This window comes from Cydia pomonella, chromosome 25, assembly GCF_033807575.1.
Source record: "Cydia pomonella isolate Wapato2018A chromosome 25, ilCydPomo1, whole genome shotgun sequence".
In the NCBI taxonomy this organism is placed as follows: domain Eukaryota; kingdom Metazoa; phylum Arthropoda; class Insecta; order Lepidoptera; family Tortricidae; genus Cydia; species Cydia pomonella.
The window spans coordinates 7273656-7295785 of record NC_084727.1 but is presented as its reverse complement, the minus strand read 5'-3'; the positions used below and the strand labels follow the sequence as shown (position 1 = coordinate 7295785).

Here is a 22130-nt window from a genome sequence, read left to right as displayed (position 1 = left end):
AAAGGAAAATGAGGACTACGTTTGTATGAAACGGCGATTTCGCGCGGGTCCTTCGCCTTCGATTTAAGGAGTAAATATGTATTAAATGTTTTATAAGGTTTGCTTACCCTGAAGGAAATATTTCACTAAATATTTAATATGTAATTTTATGATAATAAGTATACCTGTTCTGCGTTCTGCTTAGCATAATTGCGTACATAATTAATTTTTAACGCATCAGTTTAGAAACCACTATTAAGTTGTAACTTTAGTCGTTAGTAATAAAGTAAATAAGATTTTAATAGACACGTATTTAACTATGTTACTTAATTTGGATTTGAAATGTAGTATCTACAAATATAACATGTAGTAAAACATATATTTAGTAGTATTTAGAAGAAGTGAAGTGACAAAATATGTGTTTTTCTTCGCAATTAACTTTATATGCATATGGTATCTTGAAACTTCAACGCTCAACGTTCCGATACGCTGGTGGTTCAATCTTGGAATGCATTGCTCACACCATTGTGCCAAAGCAAAAGTGTGTATCGTAATACCAACATTCCGATACGCTCGTAGTTCAATTTTGGAAAGTATTGCTCGTTGAAACACCAACTTTACACCATTGCATAACAATATATCTAGAAAGTAATGTGCGTAATACCAATGTGAAAATAACAATGGAGGATTTCAAATCAAACATATCCAGAATATCCAGAATTGTAAATGATTCAACATTTCTTCTCCATGTAGATTTCGGGCCACATAGAGACCCGATGTATATACTGTTACCTATAACAATTATATACTCTGTTATATTTGCAACTGGACTCTTCGGAAACATAATTACATGCACAGTAATAGTTCGTGACAGAACCATGCATACTACGACGAACTGCTATTTATTTAACTTGGCGATATCTGATATAATTTTTCTTTTATTCGGAGTTCCGTACGAAACATATTGGCTATGGTGGAAATGGCCATACCCGTTTGATCCAGCGTTCTGCCCGATTCGTGCGTTGATATCGGAGACTTCTACTAATGTGAGCGTGATGACAATAACGTTGTTCACGATTGAACGGTATCTGGCTATTTGCTTTCCTTTTCTGTCACGTAAGATGGCGAAGACGTCGCGGGCGGCGAAGCAGGTTTGTTAAATAGTTACCCACCATTTAACTTAATAGGCCATTTCGAATAACTGAAACCCTAATTTGCCCTCAGGGCGTTCGCACGAGTATAAAAGTTTTTGGCAAAAATTTCATTTTTGGAACAAGCTTTTACCGCTGACAGTACTTTATTTTCCACAAGTAACTAATACTCATCGAGCCAATTCTAAATATCCCGAACACAATTAGGTTACGTTGTTTTATCACAGAGTTCCTATGGCCACCTCATGTCTCCATCATCAGATTATCTCGATGGTACCATAATATTCCATTGTCACCCGGTTTACATATGTATGCAAATTTTCAGCTTCATCGGAAACCGGGAAGTGGGTCAAATTTAACTTGCAAGATTTGATTACAAACAGACAACGGTCAGGTGAAAGTAAATAAAAGCTTGTAAATTTGCCCGAACTTGCGATAATCGCGTAGTTGCGTTGTATTAGGACGACCCCTGATGCGGTTCGTAAGAAGTTATAGTTAGAGGCTTTGGATACAACATCTTGTTTTGCCTGTTTTTGCATCATTTTGCGTGAAAGACGCTACCCGTTTTTTGACCGGCATAGCGTATTGCAGTAGTAGCGTCGAGCTTCCGAGGGATTTGAGATAGGCCGCTCGTAGACATGCATGTTCGATATAGATCCCCATCTGGTCGCCCCGTACTTGTTCGGTGGACAAAACATTGAAGTGTACAAAGAGTGGATACTTGAGAGTTGAGTGCTCGCTGTACAGAACACTTAGAATCCGTACATTACAACATAACTATCCTAGCTCTCCTATGAAACCTAGAAAACTTTAATATTGCTTACTGCTTCATGTACGGTGTTCGGAGACTTATGCTTCACCCTTTATTTTATACCTATTTGCAATCAAATATAATGTGTACCTACTCGTTTGTTTCTTGCAGTTGGTGGCGCTATGGATCGTAGCGCTAATATCCGCGCTCCCAGGAGCCTTAGAATTCGGCGTGAGCACTCACATCGGAATAACAACTTGCCACCAAGTCCGAACAATCGTAAAACACTACTTTGAAATCTCCACTTTCCTATTCTTCTTGGCGCCCATGGTGCTAATAACAATACTTTGTTGTTTAATCGGGCTAGCGTTGAAGAAATCAGATTTGAGTAAGGATAAGCCAAATGTGACACTTGAAATGAGAGTCACTGCTCAGGTTCAGGAAAAGCATAGTCAGTCAACGAGACGGGTGATAAAAATGTTAGGTAAGGAATGTTAAAAACCAGCATGTTACAACGCCGAGTGCTTCATTTTAGCGTAATGCACAACCTTTCATAACATTGTCTGATGTTTCATTCTAGAAATTTTCATTTAGCCGAACGCATATAGGCGTATTAAATAATAATACAGCGCATGGCGCATATTGATGATGATTTGTTTAAGAAGGTTAACCTTTTTACGGCAACATCTCCGGCAATATTATTCTGTCCTGCTCCTAGCATTAGACAACTGTCCTGCTCCTAGCGGTCAAGTCTAAAGGGGATTAAAACGCGAAAGTATCAAACGTTATATATGTCGGCGGCCGATCGTAAGATCTGTTAGATCGTGAAATTCCTAGGCATATCATGAAACGTGAAAATGCTACGCGGGTCTCCTATTTCTGGACAGTTTTCCCTTCAGGCATCTGAAGCAACCTAACGATCCTATCCTACCTATCTATTGGTTTAATGTAACTACCGTCAAAACGTTACACAGGAATCTGCCTGATCTTACAATCGTCCGCTGACATATATACGTTGATAGCCTAGGGGTAAGGACTTGAGACATTCCATCCGAAGGTCGCGAGTTCAAACCCTGGCTCACAAATGAGTTTTTCGAAACTTTTGTACGAAATATCATTTGATATTTATCAGTCACTTTTCGGTGAAAGAAACGACCAGCCGACACATGAACTGAGTTTTTGTTTCAGTCGCCGTGGTAGTGACATTCTTTATATGTTGGGCGCCATTCCACGCCCAAAGACTACTGATAATATACGCAACGAGTAACGGAGTGAAGTTCGAGCAGATAAATCGAGCCATCACAATACTTACGTATGTTTCTGGAGTATTCTACTATCTGTCTACGTGCATCAATCCGATATTGTACCACATCATGTCTAATAAATTCAGGGAGGCCTTTAAGGTTGGTACTTATATTTAGCGTGCACCATTGCTGATACAGTTGACTAATCAATCGTGAACGTTATTGCAACGTAATAAGATCTAACAACGGTCAATTATCTGTGTTGTTGGTGGAGAGAGCGATCACCGTCCTCACGCATGTTTGTGGAGTGTCCTAATACTATAATCTAACATCCCGATATTGTAACACATCAGGGAGGTTTTCAAGGTTGGTATTATCCTCAGTGGCGTAGTTAGGCGAGGGCGATGAAACTCTTCGCCCACAGCCTCGCACTTTAGGGGGCCCCGTTAGAGCCAACCCTTTTTATTTCCTTGGGAATACACATTGAAAGAAAAGGGCCTCGTAGATGCGACTTTACCTACGGCTTAATTAGTTCACACTACGCCACAGCGTGTATGCACTGGGCCAAGACTATTCATAAGCTTTTATTGTGATGTTTGTAGTATTTGTGGGTCACATCTACTATTAACAAAACTATTTCTACTAAAATGCCTTTTATTCCAGACGTTTTTAACCGACTTCAAGATTTCAAAAGGAGGAGATTCTCAATTCGGTTATTTTTTTATACCACGACGGTGACAAACAAGCATACGGCCCGCCTGATGGTAAGCAGTCACCGTAGCCTATGGACGCCTACAATACCAGAGGTATTCATAGGCGCGTTGCCGACCCTTTAAAAACCTGTACACTCCTTTTTTGAAGAACCCCATACTTGTAGACTTGGTTATATGTTTTTTTTTTTGGTTTTTTCTTTTATGTTTGTTACTTCATAACTCCGTAATTACTGAACCGATTTAGAAAATTATTTTTTTGTTTGAATATGTATACACATATACAGATTGGTCCCGTTTTTGTCAATACTCAGTTCTGATGATGAGATCCATGAGGAATCGAGGAAACTCTTCAAATGTGAAAGGCATGCATATAGTGATTTTTATATTTTCATCAACAAATCAAGCATTTACGTTTTAAAAAATGAAATTTGATGAAGTGGAACTGCTGATGCTGGTCAGACTACAACTCTTCAATTTAACGACGCATAACTCCCGCTTGGCGATTTGTCGTCTTCCTTCGTTATGTTATTATTGATGCTTTTTAATTTCATTGTATGAAATCCAAAATGATCATCACTATTCACAACTCTTTTTCTTTCAGAATACGCTGATGCAGTGCTGTAGGCGAGGCGCGCGCTCGTAAGAGGTTATCGCACTACGCGCATCACACATTATTTTGTTCAAGATTTACATTTTAATATTATTAATTGAATAATAAAAGTAATATGAATATAAAAAGCGAGAAAAAAGTTAGTGCTACGGTGTGTATTTTGCCTTCACTAACTTGTGCCTTCACTAACACTGCAAAAACTAACTCTAAAATAGCTACATGCCAGAGAACGATGCAGAGAAGCTTGCTAAACATCATATAAATATAAGAGCTGTAACAAAACGAATAGACGCTCTCAAGCACGCCCAAACACAAAAATGTGACATTATCTATGAAAAGGGACCTTATTGTCGGTGTCGCTTACGCCATTATCAACGATGCTCCCATATTATAAACAACGCCACGCTACGCAGTGCGGCGTAAGCGCCATCGACAATAAGGTCCCTTTTCATAGATAATGTCAAAAATGGAGATGGGCTGGACATGTTGCCAGGCTGTCTTACTCGAGCTGGACCTTGAAAGCTACCACCTGGAAGGGGCCTGCATGCAAACGATGCTCCGGCAAATCAAATATCCGTTGGACTGATTACATAAATAAAACAGTCATTACGAACTGGAAATTCCCCCATTAAAATTCCATCCCATTTCCCATTGGAATTTCCTCCCGCGAACGCTCCGGCTGTGGAATAAGCTCCCTTCCGAGGTTTTCCCGAGGGTCTACAGTATGGGGTTCTTCAAAAAAGGAGTGTATAAGTTTTTAAAGGGTCGGCCACGCGCATGTAACACCTTTGGAGTTGCAGGCGTCCATAGGCTGCGGTGACTGCTTGCCATCAGGCGGACCGTATGCTTGTTTGCCAGCGTAGTGGTATAAAAAATTATGATGGTCTTTATTATTTAATTATCTCTGCTCAGTGCCGGATTAACCATTAAGCAAAATAAGCACTTGCTTAGGGCACCACGTCTAGGGGGGCACCAAAATCGTTGGCAAAAAAAACGGGTAGTTTGTACATGAACCTTTGTGCGTCGTGTATAAGGCACGTAAGCGCGTCTCCAACGCAGGCCTTTGCCCCTACGAGGAGGCTCATTCTATAAGGCTTGCAATATCGTCGTTGCGCTGTCCAAAGCTGATATGTGCTCGATTTTTGATTGACAAATAGTTAACTAGCAACAATACACATAATTAAAATCGCGCACTAATCAGATTTGGGAAGCGCAACGACGATACTGATTTTTTTCCTCATACTTTACCCATTGGTTCGTGGTTGATTTTTGATTTCCAGTATTCTGCAAATCTGTCAGCCTTTGGGCCAAAGGGCCTTACACCCAACGTAGAGCTCAGTTTTAGAAAGCTACTTGTCTTCAACCCTACGTGGAGCTTGTTCTTCAGCCTTCTCGGAGTGTCGAATTTAATAGTAGATTTACACTTTTGTCTTAATTTATAATTATGTCGTGTCCGAATTTCGCTCTCTTGCAACTCGGCCTTCGGCTTCGCACCGAAGTCTTAACAGATTTTCGAGGATCGGAATTTGTCACTCATGCTGCCCGAGCTCTTGCACACCAGATTGGTTTGCGACGTATTGCACACGGCCAAGCTGCAGAGCCGCTATCGTGCGAACTAATTGTCAAAGTTTTATTATAAAAAAACTGATGACGGAATCAAAGGCTAAAGTGCAGGTTTGGGGCCCCACGAAGGTCGAAAACCAAAAGCATACGGTTTTATTTGAACCAAAGTTTTCCTTTACCATAATTAATCTTTGTTTTCCTAAGATGTAATATGTTTCAGCTTCGGCGAAGTCGGTCAGTCGGAGGTCAATAACTGTTTAAGTTTAGATTCTAAGTTACGTTTGGTATCATTTTCGACAAAATCTAAAATGTAGATCATACCAAATTTCATTCAAATAGGTGCAGCGGTTATTGATTCCCCACATAAACTTCCACCCTCCTTTACACATCCTTAGCGATGATTTTTTTAGATTAAAACTTACCTGTCCTTTCTTGGGACTAAATAAACTAATTATCTCTATACCAAATTTCAACTAAATTGGTTCAACGGTTGAAGCGTGAAGAGGAATATTAAAAAAAAATTAAAAGTTTACATGTTTCCACTTCGGAATAGTGTCAATGTTATACCATACTCGTAAATGAGTTCGGCATTCCCGATTTATACGAAAACGATACCAAACATAGCCTACTAGCTTAACTGATGTAGATAACTCAATGTATATATATACCGAAATTGATAATTCAATGTATATATATACCGTATTTTTTGACATTTAGATTTTATTCTAGAAAGGTTCTAGACTAGTATTTTTATACAATTTTGATGTTTGACGATCTTTTTGTGAAATTCTTATTATTAAGTTTACCATATCTATAATAGTTCAATGTTTTTTTTAGAACAATAATAACTGCATCAATAAATTGCTCTGATATTTAGATTAAGATGATATTTGTAAAATTTGCCGATTTAAAAGTGCTTGTTGCTAGGCCTATTTGAATAAAGAATATTTTGACTTTGACTTTAACAAGATAAAGTTGAGAGCCCACCCCCTCCTCTAAAAATGTACACTACAAAACTTGGTGGCTCCACTTCTTAACTAAATCAACCCTTGGGTCCTAACTCCTAGGGGCCAATCCTGCCAAAGGAAATCTTCGGTTCGAAACGACTATTTCATCGGCTGCAACTAACTCTAATCAAGTGCCCTTTTGAGCGAGGCCAAATGCGGAGCAGCAGGAGTGCCATGATCATATTGGCTCGATTTCGTTCGGTCTTATTCATACTCGGCTTTTTACTTTATGCAAAAGTTAGCCTTAAGCCTCACATAAATTTGGCCATGTGTCCAAATCCAGGCTTTCGTCTCTCGCGGCTGAGCATTATGCCTTGTGTACAATTCGCCATTGTTTTTTTTTTATAGCGGCCCGCCATCAGACTCTCCGGGCGTCTAACCTTGTGAGGACCTCAGCCTTCGGCCTCATTCACACAATTTGTCAATTCCAAATTCTGCTTTCTTGCAGCATGGCCTTTGGCCTCATACGTAAAAGCGCCGATCGGACCGCGCTTTAAGCTTTATGAAGAGCTCAGCTTTCGACTTAGTTTTTTAAGACACTTGGCCATAGATTCTTGCCAGAGCTCGGCCCTGCTGAAGCTCAACCTTAGGCCTCAAATGAATGCGCTTCTCAGAAAAGCTCTCTTTTCAACCCTGTGTGTAGCTCGACCTTAGTCCTCGCTTACACTGGGTATTTTTTCAGTCACAAAACCCAGCTCTCTCGCAACTCCGCCTTTAGGTCTTGCTCGGAAGCGCCAAGTGGGCACTCCGGATCTTCAACCTTATGGGCATGGCCGTTGGATTCGTTTTTTGCCTATTGCCACCATTGGTTCAATTCCAAGCACTGCTATCCTGCAGTACAGCCTTCGGCTTCGCACGATTGCCCGCCACGGTAGAAACAACTGAGGGTCAACCGCGAACCACGTTCGAGGTGTTGTCTCCCTGTCGCACATACGAATGTACAATTCTCTGGGCCTCAGTCCTTATGTAACTTTCGGGTTACTTTTAGTCATGTTACTTCTAGGGTTTATTTGTGAAGTGAACCAAAGCAGGTTTTAATCACATAGTTAGCCGGAAAGGCAAGTACATAATCATAGATATAGGTAATTTCAGTCATTTAGTTCACGCATGCTTTGATAAAGGTGATATTAGGATGGCGACTGCACCAGCATACTGTTGCAACGTTACTGCTGCAGCACTGTCAATTTCCTTGATTAAATAAGTAATGGATTGAAAACATAAATTGCAGCAGTAATGCGACCATGAACGTCACTTAGTTTACCAAAAAAAATCAATGTTGTCAATGTAATCTGAATGAGCCTAGGCAGAGGGGGCACCAAGATCTAGAATGCTTAGGGCATCAAAATTTCTTAATCCGGCACTGTCTCTGCTACAACTAACTAGATAACACATAAGACAGTATTAAGCTTATAATTAAACTGGCTTATTTTCGGACCAGACATATAGTCAGCGTATGTTCGAATATCAACCGTAAATAACAAACGATAAGGTTGATATGCATTAGTAGTCCACTCTACGTAAGCTACGATTAAAAATAAATATAGAAGTTGTATCTTAATTTCGGTGAAGCTTCTAAATCCGATATGGTCTAGTGGCTAGGATACCTGGCTCTCACCCAGGAGGCTCGGGTTCGATTCCCGGTATCGGAATAACTTTTTGTATTTTTTATACCCTGCTGTCCTAACTCCCGTTATGAAGTGTGCAGTATTTACAGTTGAGCACTTTTTTTCACATTAGGAATTATTTTATGTTAATTCTAATCATAATCACGATCAGAAAAAGATCGGATTATGATTAGAATGGAACACAAAAGTATAATTGATTCCATTTATTTATTATGATGACAAATTAGTCAAACAACTTAGTATCTAGATATAAAATTCTCACTAAAATAGGTATTTAGTTTTAGGCTGTCGGCCTCTCGCCTGCGGTTCATATATACACACACCTCTTCCACAGATGCCCCGATAACCACTGAGCTCTATAGGCCTCTCTACGACGACCTAACGGAAAAGGTACTTGTCGGCCTCTCGCTCTCGGCTCTTCGGTGACCAAACAGCGATTTCTTCTAGGATTTAATTATCGAACACCACGCCCGCAGCGAGAGTGGCTGAATTCTGGCGACTTCTAAAGCCCAGTCTATATCTTCAATGTACTCGTATCATGTACTTATAACTAAATTTTTATATATAAGCGACAGATGCAATCTTGGTTGGCATGCATCTCTTTAAAGGAGATATATTGTATAATTAGCAGGATTTCTTCTCGGACAATGTCACATCCACAACTATCAGATTACTCTTTCAAATTCTAGTTTACAATACAATACAATACAAATACTCTTTATTGCACACCGCTATACAGAAACAGCACAAATAATACAACACATAAAGAAGAGGTAAACAACAGGCGGTCTTATCGCTAAAAAGCGATCTCTTCCAGACAACCTTTGGGTAGCGGAAATAAATAAAAATGTTATGTCAGTAGGTGTTCCAGATGCAATAAAGAATAAACACAAAACTAAACAATCATACACAAATATAAATAAAAAAGATATATAAATACATATACATACATATATTAAAATACATATTATATATATAATAAATGCCAGCTATAAGTATGGAAAAGGAAGCAGATAAAAGTATTACGGAGCAGGTAAAAAGTGAAGTTTAATGAGTCTCTTGAAATAATTAGGACATTGAGCGCGCCTTAAGTCTATAGGCAGGGAATTCCATAGTCGGATGCTTGAAACGTGAAATAATTATTATAAAATTTAGAAGAGGATAGTTTGCTACCTATCAAATCATGTATTTGCACAAATAGGTGAAATAAGGACAATCGTAATAATTTTTCGTCTCACCTGTCGGCCTCTGGCTTGTGGCTCGTCGGTATACAAGCAGCGGCGTCTTCTAGGGTTCAATTCCCTCACACCACGCCCGCAGCCGCTCTCAATAACACTGAATTCTGTGGACCTCTCCTGGCGGGGCCGACCTTCGAACGGAGCGGCCTTCACATTCAGGATGTCGTAGGGAGAGTGGACGTAGAACTGTTGGATGTAGAAAGTGGTGTTATTGCAAAAAACGGGGAGTATACCGTTGTTTTGATGCGAAAGAGAGCGACAAGCTACAATGCTTCGGCGACATAAATCAGAATCTTGGTAAGTGAATTTGAAGTTTGTGTAAGTAAAGTAAGAACGCTAAGGACTAAGAATTTCGTACATTGACACGCCATTTTCTATTTCTATCGCACAAGCATTAGGTATATGCTTCGCCCACTCGCGCAGTGGCATTGACCGCCGGCATCGGTGGGACTTTAGTAGCCCAACATTATTGGGAAGTAATATTAGAAAACGGTACTTTCCGAGGACATTCTAGAATTTCTAAATAATAAATTAGCTTTTGTAAGAAAGAAAAAGTGAATTGCCTACTTCGCCTCAAGGAAAAGTCAAGATGTTTTCAACAGTACACCTACAGGTATCTGGACCACATCGGATGCAGTTGCTGAATGCAGTTTAGCTATGTATCCTTACGTGAGCACAAAGACGGAAGGAATTATTAGAGCCATCCGGTCGCTGGACGCTTCCTGCTATCTACGCTTACGACTAATGGCGACAAAGTACCTGCACCGCGCAATCGAAAACTTTGTCGCCAAAAAACCTTTTCGTTTTAAAGTTTTTCATATGTAGAGTTAGAATAGAACGTATATATGTAATTAACCGTAGTTCCCTGAAAATAAATGATATTTGATTTAATTTGATATATACACCATGTTTAAATTGAATTCCGTTAACTCCGGGGTATGGGTAAGTACGTTTAAGAAAACTAAATGGCATAGTTAATTTTCAAAAAACATTTTTTTTATAATTATGCATATAGCGCTGTTGTAACACGAGCATTACATTTAATTCAACCAAACAATTAAAAACTATGACATATCAATGTCATTTCGAACATCAATCATCCGAGATAGTATTTACGTTTAGTAGCAAATGTACACACTCGTACAGTCAGCATCAAAAGTAGCGGATCAAATAACGTTTCATAAGTGTAGACATCCTGTAACAGCTTACCAAAAAGTGATGTCTTTAATACAGATCAACTAAGACTAAAAGATATACTTATCTATAGATAAATTGTTAAAATTCGCGCTCAAAAGTATATTTATCTATAGATAAATTGCTCAAAAGTATATTTATCGATAGATAAATTGTTAAAATTCGCGCTCAAAAGTATATCTTTTAGTCTTAGTTAATCTGTATTAAAGACATCACTTTTTGGTAAGCTGTTACAGAATGTCTACACTTATGAAACGTTATTTGATCCGCTACTTTATATTGGAAAAGTTGTCCGGAATATCAGATACTTTTGGTGCGTTGTTTCATCCGCTACTTTTGATGCTGACTGTACTAAACACTAATCAATATGTAAACAGACCCTAAGTGTATACGCTCTTGAGGGCCTTATAAGATAAAAATAAATTATTGATTATCTCCGAAATGGAGTTAATTACAATACCGGTGTCTTTGAGAAAGTTACTTAATTTAAGCTCAATGCACCCTTGAAATTAACGGAACACAAAAAAAAACGATGTATAGGTACCCTTTGTCCTTTTTAGCAGAAATCCGGCGACCGGAAAGATCTAATGGCCCAGAGAACCTTCTGCATCGAGTGTAGTTCATCCTGAGTGTTCAAATAACAAATAAAGGCATAAACTTACCAAAATAGGCACCGGCACCTCAATCGTGATGTAGCAGTTGAGTGAAGAGTACTTGCACGTCAGGGGGAACAGGCTGGTCTGGTTCACGTCTGGTTTCCTGTTCACAGATGACGTTCACACTTATTATTTTATTATAATTGTTGTGTTGTGGGCCTTTTGAGTGCCACATCGACCAAGCAGTGTCCTATTGTGGCGGCCCTTTCATGTTCATGTTCACAGTTACCATAGAGATTCTGGCAGAGAATGCCTCATGGCATTAAGTACGCTTTTTTAACCGACTTCAAAAAAGAGGAGGTTTTTTTATGTATGTTACCTCAGAACTCCGTCATTTGTAAACCGATTTAGCAAATTATCTTTTTATATGAAAGTAGTTGTTGTAAAGAAGTTGAGGGAAATTATGAAATCTTAAATTTTTTGTATTTTCTTCAACAAACCTTCAAAAAAATGGCATTTGATGACCAAAACGAAACTTCTCAACGACGCGTACTTCAAGTTTGGCGATTTATCCTCTTCATTATGTTTCTTAAGAAGTAGGGAGGTAAGGGTTTTTTGGAACATTTTTTCCAAGGTTCAGTTCTGATTCTGGATTGAGGGAACTCCTCAAATCTTGATAGCTTCAGATCCAGACCTTGAAACTTGAAACCTACCCGAAGCGCATATAACTGTTTAGTGACATGACTGTTTGGTCAGTCAGAAACGAGTCATCCAGAATGTTGCGTAGGTACTCATAACAACACTTAAAAACTTAATTAAAATTATTCTTCGTGAAAATAAAGAAAAACTAACTTCAAAAAGGCTAGCAACTGATATTGAAGTCGTGCATCAAGAAATAACCACTGAAACTATCTGAATCTAGACAAAGTAGCCTGAAGGTTACCCGAATGACTCGATAGCATCATCAGGGATGGCCAGGGAGTTGGTGGCGTAGCAGGCGCCGACCTCGGTCATGACGGTGAACCAGGGAACCTGAAGATTTGCTATTGACCAGGTAGGTTTAATGTTGTACTCCGGAAGAACCTGTAAAATATAGAGGATCATTATTATTGTGTACTATAAGTGCTGAAAAATAATTCTATTGCCGATTTGTTAGGTTGAACTTTTACGATGACACTTCATCAGTCTAACTATATCACTTAAAAGTCTGTCTATAGTTAGCTTGGTCACGTCACTACCATTCCCACTTTTCAATCATACCAATAACTTACGTCAACAGCAAGTTGGTACAGATCCACCTCCAAGTCCTCGCCCTCGTGCTGCAGAAGATCAGTCAGATGAAGCATGCTGGAGTTCGCCACGTCACGCACGAAATGCTCGTAGCGGGCGTACTTCGGGTCTTGGGGGTCCACGTTCCAGTATTTCTTGATTACTGAGGGTAGTTTATTTTCGTCTACTTTGTTCTGTGAAATAAGTTTCATGTGAGTCGATACATAAAATGTGTTATTTCTGTCTTCTTATAGTGAAAGACTTTAACAGATTTAGTTCCTTAAGGGTCCCCAGCAAGCTTGGTTCTCCATATATAACGTAGTGACGCTGTCATATTAAAACGACTAGCTAGATTGCCCTGAATCTTTTTATTTACAATAGAATAAGGGACAGTCTGTAGTGCTTCTTCTCGCATGGTTACTCTAAACTATTACTACTACAACAATCGGGATACTTGCAGGTACTCTGACCTAACCAGTTCATTACGATGCGTCCTCTTTGACGGCCTCAACCCAAGTGAACGAGCCTGTCCAACATTTACCGTGTCCCCACCACTTGCTAAAACTACCGTGTTGTCAACAGTATAATGTTTTTTTTCCAACTACCCCTGTATTAATCGGGGTAACATAATAATGTTGTCACGGTATAATTATTATTTAACTGCTATCTTAAATGTAAACATAAATAAATCATGACAAGTCAAAGAATTTAATTTCCTACCCATTTCGTACCTTGTCACGGGGACAATAGTATGAGGTCTCTAGCGAGTTTCATGTTGTTTGTCACTGCGACAAGGTACGAAATGGGTAGGAAATTAAATTCCTTGACCGTACCTATATCTAGTCCTGTAACTGTAATTAGTTTATGTAAAAATACAACGAATATAAGTTTTTCGTACAAAACTTGTTTTTTCGCTGTTTCGTTTGATTTATAAACGGGAGCTATATTAACAAATTACAGAATTGGTTTTTAGGGTTCCGTAGTCAACTACCCTTGAACCCTTATAGTTTCGCCATGTCCGTCTGTCTGTCTGTCTGTCTGTCCGAGGCTTTGCTCCGTGGTCGTTAGTGCTAGAAAGCTGAAATTCGGCATGGATATATAAATCAATAAAGCCGACAAAGTCGTAAGTCGTCGTCGTCGATAATTTTTTTGAGGGTACCTCCCCTACACGTAAAGTGGGGGTGAATTTTTTTTTCTGCTTCAACCCTACAGTGTGGGGTATCGTTGGAAAGGGCTTTCAAAAATAATAGGAGTCTTCAACAAACATTTTTTGATTAAGTAAATATATTCGGAGATAATCGCTCCGAAAGAAAAAAAAATGTGTCCCCCCCTCTAACTTTTGAACCATAGCTCCAAAAAATTTGAAAAAAATCGTGAAAGTAGAGCTTAAGAAAGACTTTAAATGAAAACTATAGCGGACATGATCAGTTTAGCTATTTTTGAGTTATCGCAAAAAGTTTCCACTTCATAGTAAAAAGACTTTAATTAGGTACTGATTATGCAAATTTGCCTATTTGTTTAACTCGCGTGAAAGGTACTATTTCATCCCTTGGTTAACAATTTACTATACTTTAAGCTCCAGTTTAGCTTATTGTGACGGAAGAGTAACTACGGAACCCTACACTGAGCATGGCCCGACATGCTCTTGGCCGGTTTTTTATTTGTAAATAATGTCAAACGATCTTGATTTTCCTGAGGATCAAATGTCTATATAGGACTCATGGCATTTAAGCAACACAAAGGTCAGAAATGAGAGTTAAAGTCAGACGCTCGCACTCGACGATTGAAACGCCTCTAACAAAATGATAAGGTGATGTGACGTCACATCATATAAGCCTATCCTAAATATATGGAAGATCAAGGAAATTGCCATTTTGACCCTGAAATATTGCGTTTATGTGTATAGTTGTCGTACAATTTATTTTTCAATAAAATTTAAAGAATCGAATGGTACCATTTTCATTTCTATTTTTGAAAGACAATTTTTTTTTATTGAGATTTCGGAGCCTTGTATTTTTTATAATCTCAATATAATTTTTAAATTCAACCTTTTTTATAATGAATGGCTCATTTTCTATACATTTAACTAAATATTATTATTATTATTTTATTATTATTATTATTATTTTTTAATTTTGTTATAATATTCAACATGTGTCAAGTACCCAATTAGATATACCTTATATGTGTATGTGCAAAGTTTCATTACAATTCAACACGTAGTTTCAAAATGAGAACGATACTCCGTTTGTATACGAAGATCAAATTCGGCCGAGCTTGCTGGGTACTTTCTGTAAATTTTATTTGAAAATATTTTTGTACAATAAAGTGATTACTACTACTGGACCTCAGCACAGAGTGTAAGACCAGGCATACAGAACTGCCAGGATCTGAAGTCCTTCTCCAGCGCCACCACTGTGGGGTTCTCGTTGTACCTCTGCCACTGCCCCAGAGATATCTCCACGGCTCCCCAGATGGCTGCAGCCGTTGCGAACGCCCACAGCAGTCTGTGAATAATCATCAATTATTTTTTGTTAACATTGTAAAAGGAAAATTAAAGGAGTGTAACAGAATATATCTACGCTATATTTGTGAAACTAATAGGAGCCAGTGTACTACAACACGTTTTTCTAATTGGTTTTTCATCGCACTTGCTCGAAAAAGATCTTATTTAATGCGTGTACTAAAGGACAAAGGCCTATATGGTTGTCGTAGGGGTTATTGTAAAAACCGGCCAAGTGCGAGTCGGACTCGCGTGCGAAGGGTTCCGTACCATTATTTATAAAAACGGCAAAAAAAAATTCAAAATCACGGTTCATGAGATACAGCCTGGTGACAGACGGACGGACGGACGGACGGACAGCGAAGTCTCAGTAATAGGGTCCCGTTTGACCTTTTGGATACGGCTTTTTTTTATTATGTGAAAAATGCATACGAATTGAGTAGGTATAAATAAATGAGTTTTAGTTTTAAAATACTGACGTTTATCTTCTCTTCTTCTTCTTCTTCTTCTTTGCCTTTTCCCACTTTAGGTGGGGTCGGGTCTCCTAATTAATTTACGCCAGGCACTTCTGTCCTGGATTGTCTTTATATCTAGCTTGGCATGCTTTATTGTTCGGGTCATGTTTGTCCACCAGGTGCCGGGTGGGCGCCCTCTACCGCGTTTTATTTCAGGCAATTCCAGCGCCTTACGAACCACATTGTCATCGTCTCTTCGCATAACGTGTCCGTACCATCTTAGCCGACTTTCTGTTATTTTTTCAGGTATTGGGGCTACCTTGAAACTACCTCTTACATGTTCGTTTCTAATTTTATCTAGTCTAGTAACACCCCCCGACCATCTCAAAATTTTCATTTCATTTACATGAATTTTCTGTTCATGACTTTGTTTGACCGCCCAACATTCAGCGCCGTACAGTAAAGCAGGTCTTATTGCAGTCTTGTATACCTTTCCCTTAGTTTTGATTGGCATTCGAGGGTCACACATGATTCCTGTTAAGCTTCTCCATTTTTGCCACCCCACGTTTACTCTATGCGCTACGTCTGCATCGATGTCGGCGTCTGCTGTCATCAATGAGCCCAGGTATTTAAACTGTGTCACTTTTGGTACAGGTGTTCCGTCGGGGTAGTAAATGGTATTAGCTGTCCTATAATTTGGGTTTGGATCGTACAGACATTCCATGTGTTCAGTTTTTGACTTGCTGACGCGGAGACCGTATTTTTCGAGGGATGTCATCCAATCCGATAGATCTTTCTGGAGTTGTGTAGGCGTATTGGCCACTAAAGCAATATCATCCGCATATAGCAGACTCCATGGTAGAGGAGCTTGAACATCTTTTGTTAGATAGTCCATGACCAGGTTAAAAAGTAACGGGCTCAAAGCCGATCCCTGGTGTACTCCTACGTTGACTTCAAAGCTGTCACTCAAACCAGCTGGGCTTTTTACCCGAGTTTTGATCCCTTGGTACATATCTTCGATCAGTTTGATGTAATACTCGGGTACATTTTGGGCTCTTAATGCTTGCCACACAAGTCTCCTCGGCACTCGGTCAAACGCCTTCTCTAAATCAATGAATATGAAATGAAGGTTCTTTCTATTCAGTCTGTGTTTTTCCATTAGTACTCTTACTGTCTGTATTGCATCCGTCGTGGATTTGGAAGGAGTAAAGCCGAACTGGTTTGGTGATATGGATGTTAATAATTGTATTCTCTGGTTGAGTACACGCTCCCATATTTTTAGGGTGTGAGATGTTAATTTTATTCCTCGATAGTTTCCGCACTGGGTCACTTCTCCCTTGTTTTTGTAGAACGGCACTAGGAGGCTTTTTCGCCATGAGTCTGGTATCTCTGATGTTCTTAAAATGAGACAGAACAGCTTTGTTAGCCATTCGATACCCAGAGGTCCCAGCGTTTTCCACAATTCTGCCGGTATCTCGTCTGGCCCAACTGCCTTGTTGTTCTTCATTTGAGATACTGCTTTCTGTACTTCACCTATGGTTGGATCATTTATGGGACCCGGCACTGGTTCTAAAGGAACGAGTTGTTCACTCGGAAATTCCTCATTCAGCAGTGATTCGTAGTACTCATACCATCGTTTATTTATATCTGCATTTGCAGTTAAAAGTATGTCGTTTTTATCTTTAATATATTTGTTTATTTTTACGTCTAGGGTGGCGTTGTGCCTTTTCTTGGCAATTTTGAATATTTCTTTATCTGATTTACTATTTTCTATTTTATTGTATACGTCCTCACGCGCTTTAGCCCTAGATTGAGCAACGGTACGCTTAGCAAGCAATTTTGCTTCTTTATATCTATTTTTGCCATCTTCATCGTTTGACTTCTGCCACTCTTTAAAAATCTGTTTCTTATTACGTATTTTTTCCTTCACATTTGTATTCCACCACGTAGGATCTTTTCCCGTACTGACGCCACCTTTGGAAACACCCAGCATTGTTGTTGCTTGGGCTTTACAGAAAGTTTCAAAATTTTCCCACATTTCATTTGACGACACGTAGTCTCGGTCTACTTCATCCATTAGGTATTTGTGAATGACGGCAATAAGAGGTTCTCCTTTCGCGCTGTTTAGATCTTTCCATTTAATTTTGGCCGTTTTATCCACAATAGTTTTAATAGGTTTGGGCAGCCTGAATGATGTTACAAGGATTCGATGCTGAGTAGTCAGGGGTTCCCCAGGAATAACTTTACAATCTTTAAATTGGGATTTTAGTTTTCTATCTGCTATTATAAAATCTATTTGTGTGGCTTTTCCTCCACTTTTATATGTAATGATATGCTCGGGTTTCTTTTTAAAACATGTATTTACTAAAACTAAGTCATGCCGAGCGCCATATTCTAATATGGTCATCCCTTCTTTATCGAGATTTCCATATGCATATCCCCCATGAACATTGTTAAACGTATAATTTGATTTCCCAACATGACCATTTAGGTCTCCACAGATGATTTTATTTTCATTTTGGGGTATGATTTGGGTAAGTTCATCTAGGTCTTCCCAGAATATTTCCTTTTCATACTCTGAACACCCTACTTGGGGGGCATATGCTGATATTATGTTTATAATTGGTTGATTATCTAATGCAAGTTTGATCGACATAAGACGGTCTGTGCGTCTATCAATGTTTATTATGCGGTTTTTCAGGTCTTTATCCAAGACAATGCCAATGCCATTCTGGTTGTTGACAGTACCATAGTAGACAAGTTTGTACCCCAGTCCTAAGTCTCTGGATTTTGCACCTTTCCACTTAGTCTCCTGTATACAGCAAATATTGACTCGTCTCCGATGGAGAGTTTCTGCCAGTTCTTGTTGTCGACCAGTGAGTGATCCTAGATTCCACGTTGCTATGCGTAATTGCTGTTGCGAACGCTTGTTCTTGTCTACGTCGCTTTTGGGGAACGCCCTAACATTTCGGTTCGCTTCTTTCGCATTCGGAGCATTTACGTCGCTTCGGGGGTACGCCCTAGCAATTATACTATTTCGTTTCTTGTGTCTTGCCATGTTTAATTAGGAGATGTGGTTTTGTTTGGCTATTGTTGTTTTTACGGCCGGTTGCCACCTGACGCCAAGACTGACACCTATCCTCGAGGTGCGAGCGCCGCCGTTGACCCGCTAGGGGTTCTTTCGCCGCCGTCTCTTCTGCATGCCCCAGCCTAAACACGCAGCGCTGCCCACGGCCTCTACTCCGAATATGTCGGAGAAGCCCGGGGCAGGGGTTTGATGCGGAGTATCCGTCTCCGGCCTTGTTGGTCCGCGGGAGGTATTTTATTTCCCTCCTACCCTATGGAGGTGTTATCCTCCATCGAGTTTTCCCCTATCCGCCGCCTGGGGACGCGTCCTCTAGGGAATCAGGCTACCCCGAGGAAAAATACTGACGTTTATAATAAAAAAAAATTGTTTATGCAATACTGACGTTTATAATAAAAAAAAATTGTTTATGCAAAAACACTTCAGTTGATTAATTTAATAGGCGTTTCTTATATTATTACACTATTTTCAAACGGGGCTGAATGCTGGATGGGTCTTTGCCTTCGACGCCTAACCTGTCAAAAATGACAATATGGCGGACGAATGACCTCTCCCTCCACCACGAGTTCGAAGCAGCTATGTGGATAAAGCCATGCATAAAGATCTACTGGCAGAATTGGCTGCAAGTCAATAAAGCACAAAAGAGCTAACTTTGTTTCAATGTTGTTAAAATCCACTGTCTTTTCCCTCCACCACCGGTTCGGGCAGCTATGTAGATAAAGCTATGCATAGAAGTCTGCTAACAGAATTGTCAAATGTCATTATGTCAGCATGTCGCCACTGCACAAGACATGGGTAACTTTGTTTAGATATATGATTAAAATTTACTGACCTCTCCCCCCACCACCGGTTAGGAGCAGCAATGTGGATAAATCCATGCATAGAGGTCTGCTGACAGAATTCCCGGCCGCAAGCCATTATGGCGCGGAACGGCGTGAACTTGCGTTTTGGTTTGTCCATTCTGCAACAACAATCTGAAGCTCAAACTGAAGTCAGTGAACCAAACCCCGTTAAAGATCGTGTCATTCACGAAGACGCTTGCCTTAACTCGTAACGTCATGTTATTAAAGGTTAGATTTGAGAAATATGCGCGTCATCGTGGATGACACGAACTATTTCAATGTTTATTAAAACAAGGATTGGCAAAACTACGTAGGTACCCTATTTTAATTCGCTATCAGTGTATAATTTCGCCATAACTAAATTAAATTATAATTCCACTATAAATTGTGTCGTGTGCGTTTATTACCTTAAAACTAATTTTACGCAGCTCTATTTATTGTGTATTAAAAAAAATATTCAATCAAGAGTAATTTACAGATAACATATAGTGTTTAGTACCTCTTTTTAAGAGCCCTTAATCCTTGGAGCGTTCTCCGATTTCACGAAATAACGCTCGATAGATGGCGTTGGCGCTCGGTACGCGAGCGCCGGCAACGCGACGCGCGTTTCAATGCAGACTAGAATAATCTTGATAGTTTTCAATATAATTTCAAGCAACATTAATTTTAGTGTCATATGATATCATATGGGCACTCTTTATTTTATTGTATATGCACAGTAGTTTTTTTTTTTATGTACACTACTACTAAGTGTACAGACTACAGAGTGTACTATAACCCTTGCTCTTTATTCTGTCTCTTTCACACCAATGGAAAATGAAGAAGTTACTAAATGACTGCAGGTATAAATAAAGTATATTAGTGCGATAGAGAGACAGATAGTGTTTCGTTGTCGTATCGTAAACGATTGGCATGTTGGCCACACACTTGCTTAGTGCCTAGCCAAAATACCAATCGTTTGCGTATATTAGTGCGATAGAGAGAGAGTAGTGTTTCGTTGTCGTATCGTAAACGATTGGCATGTTGGCTACGCACCCATGATACCTAGCCAAGAAGCCAATCGATTGCGCATATTAGTGCGATAGAGAGACAGATAGTGTTTCCTTGTCGTATCGTAAACGTTTGGCATGTTGGCTACGCACCCATGCTGCCCAGCCAAGATGCCAATCGTTTGTGCATATTAGTACGAGAGAGAGACAGATAGTGTTTCGTTGTCGTATCGATTGGCATGGTGGCTACGCACCCATGCTGCGTAGTCAAGATGCCAATCGTTTGCGCACATTAGTGCTATAGAGTTTCAGTGTTATTTGAAATCACGTTAGGGTTTGTATTATTATTTTTGACCCGAATGAAGTCCATCCAGGTTCTTATGATGGAGTCAGGAGTTGGTCACCAGAACTCCTAATCTAATTATAATTCCATCGTGCTTGGGCTCAAAAGATTTGCCCTGACGAACACCATCGATCTAGATGAGGTCCAGGGTCTCATGACGGAGTCAGGAGTTGGTCACCAGAACTCCCCAGAACTCCTAATCTACTCATCATAACTCCATCGAGTTTGGGCTCAATAGATTTACCCTGATGAGCACCATCAATCTAGATGAAGTCCAGGGTCTCATGATGGAGTCAGAAGTAGGTCACTAGAACTCCTAATCTACTCATTATAATTCCATCGTATTCGAGCTCAATAGATTAGCCCTGACGAGTACCATCGATCTAAATGAAGTCCAGGGTCTCATGATGGAGTCAGGAGTTGGTCACCAGAACTCCTAATCTACTCATTATAATTCCATCGTGTTTGGGCTCAAAAGATTTGCCCTGACGAGTACTATCGATCTAGATGAAGTCCAGGGTCTCATGATGGAGTCAGGAGTTGGTCACCATAATTCCTAATCTACTCATCATAACTCCATCGTGTTTGGGCTCAATAGATTTGCCCTGACGAGTACCATCGATCTAGATGAAGTCCAGGGTCTCATGATGGAGTCAGGAGTTTTTCACCATAATTCCTAATCTACTCATCATAACTCCATCGTGTTTGGGCTCAATAGATTTGGCCTCACGAGCACCATCAATCTAGATGATGTTCAGGGTCTCATGATGGAGTCAGGAGTTGGTCACTAGAACTCCTAATTTACTCATTATAATTCCATCGTGTTTGGGCTCAAAAGATTTGCCCTGACGAGTACCATCGATCTAGATAAAGTCCAGGGTCTCATGATGGAGTCAGGAGTTGGTCACCAGAACTCGTAATCTATTTATCATAACTCCATCGTGTTTGGGCTCTATAGATTTACTCCGACAAG

The 22130-nt window shown here is 39.7% G+C and overlaps 2 protein-coding genes and 1 non-coding gene across 3 annotated transcripts in view; 2 read left to right on the top strand and 1 right to left on the bottom strand.

Annotated features, from left to right (window-relative positions):
- LOC133531537 (uncharacterized) overlaps positions 1 to 20096 on the bottom strand; it is a 30076-nt gene extending 9980 nt beyond the window's left edge. The window contains exons 1-6 of the mRNA XM_061869805.1: positions 19816 to 20096; positions 15288 to 15447; positions 12943 to 13134; positions 12615 to 12754; positions 11738 to 11834; positions 9882 to 10067 (exon numbers count right to left, since the gene is read on the bottom strand). Of these exons, the coding sequence (XP_061725789.1) occupies positions 9882 to 10067; positions 11738 to 11834; positions 12615 to 12754; positions 12943 to 13134; positions 15288 to 15447; positions 19816 to 19943 (903 nt within the window). The 5' untranslated portion in view covers positions 19944 to 20096. The remainder of the gene's footprint in view (positions 1 to 9881; positions 10068 to 11737; positions 11835 to 12614; positions 12755 to 12942; positions 13135 to 15287; positions 15448 to 19815) is intronic.
- Positions 382 to 4732, top strand: LOC133531538 (pyrokinin-1 receptor-like). The gene is made up of 4 exons (XM_061869806.1): positions 382 to 1130; positions 2053 to 2365; positions 3070 to 3284; positions 4440 to 4732. Exons 1-4 carry the CDS (start codon positions 660 to 662, stop codon positions 4479 to 4481), a joined length of 1041 nt encoding a protein of 346 aa, XP_061725790.1. The 5' UTR covers positions 382 to 659; the 3' UTR covers positions 4482 to 4732.
- On the top strand, positions 8596 to 8667 carry Trnae-cuc (transfer RNA glutamic acid (anticodon CUC)). The gene has a single exon. It is a non-coding gene; the product is annotated as a tRNA-Glu (tRNA).
- Positions 20097 to 22130: the final 2034 nt, after the last annotated feature.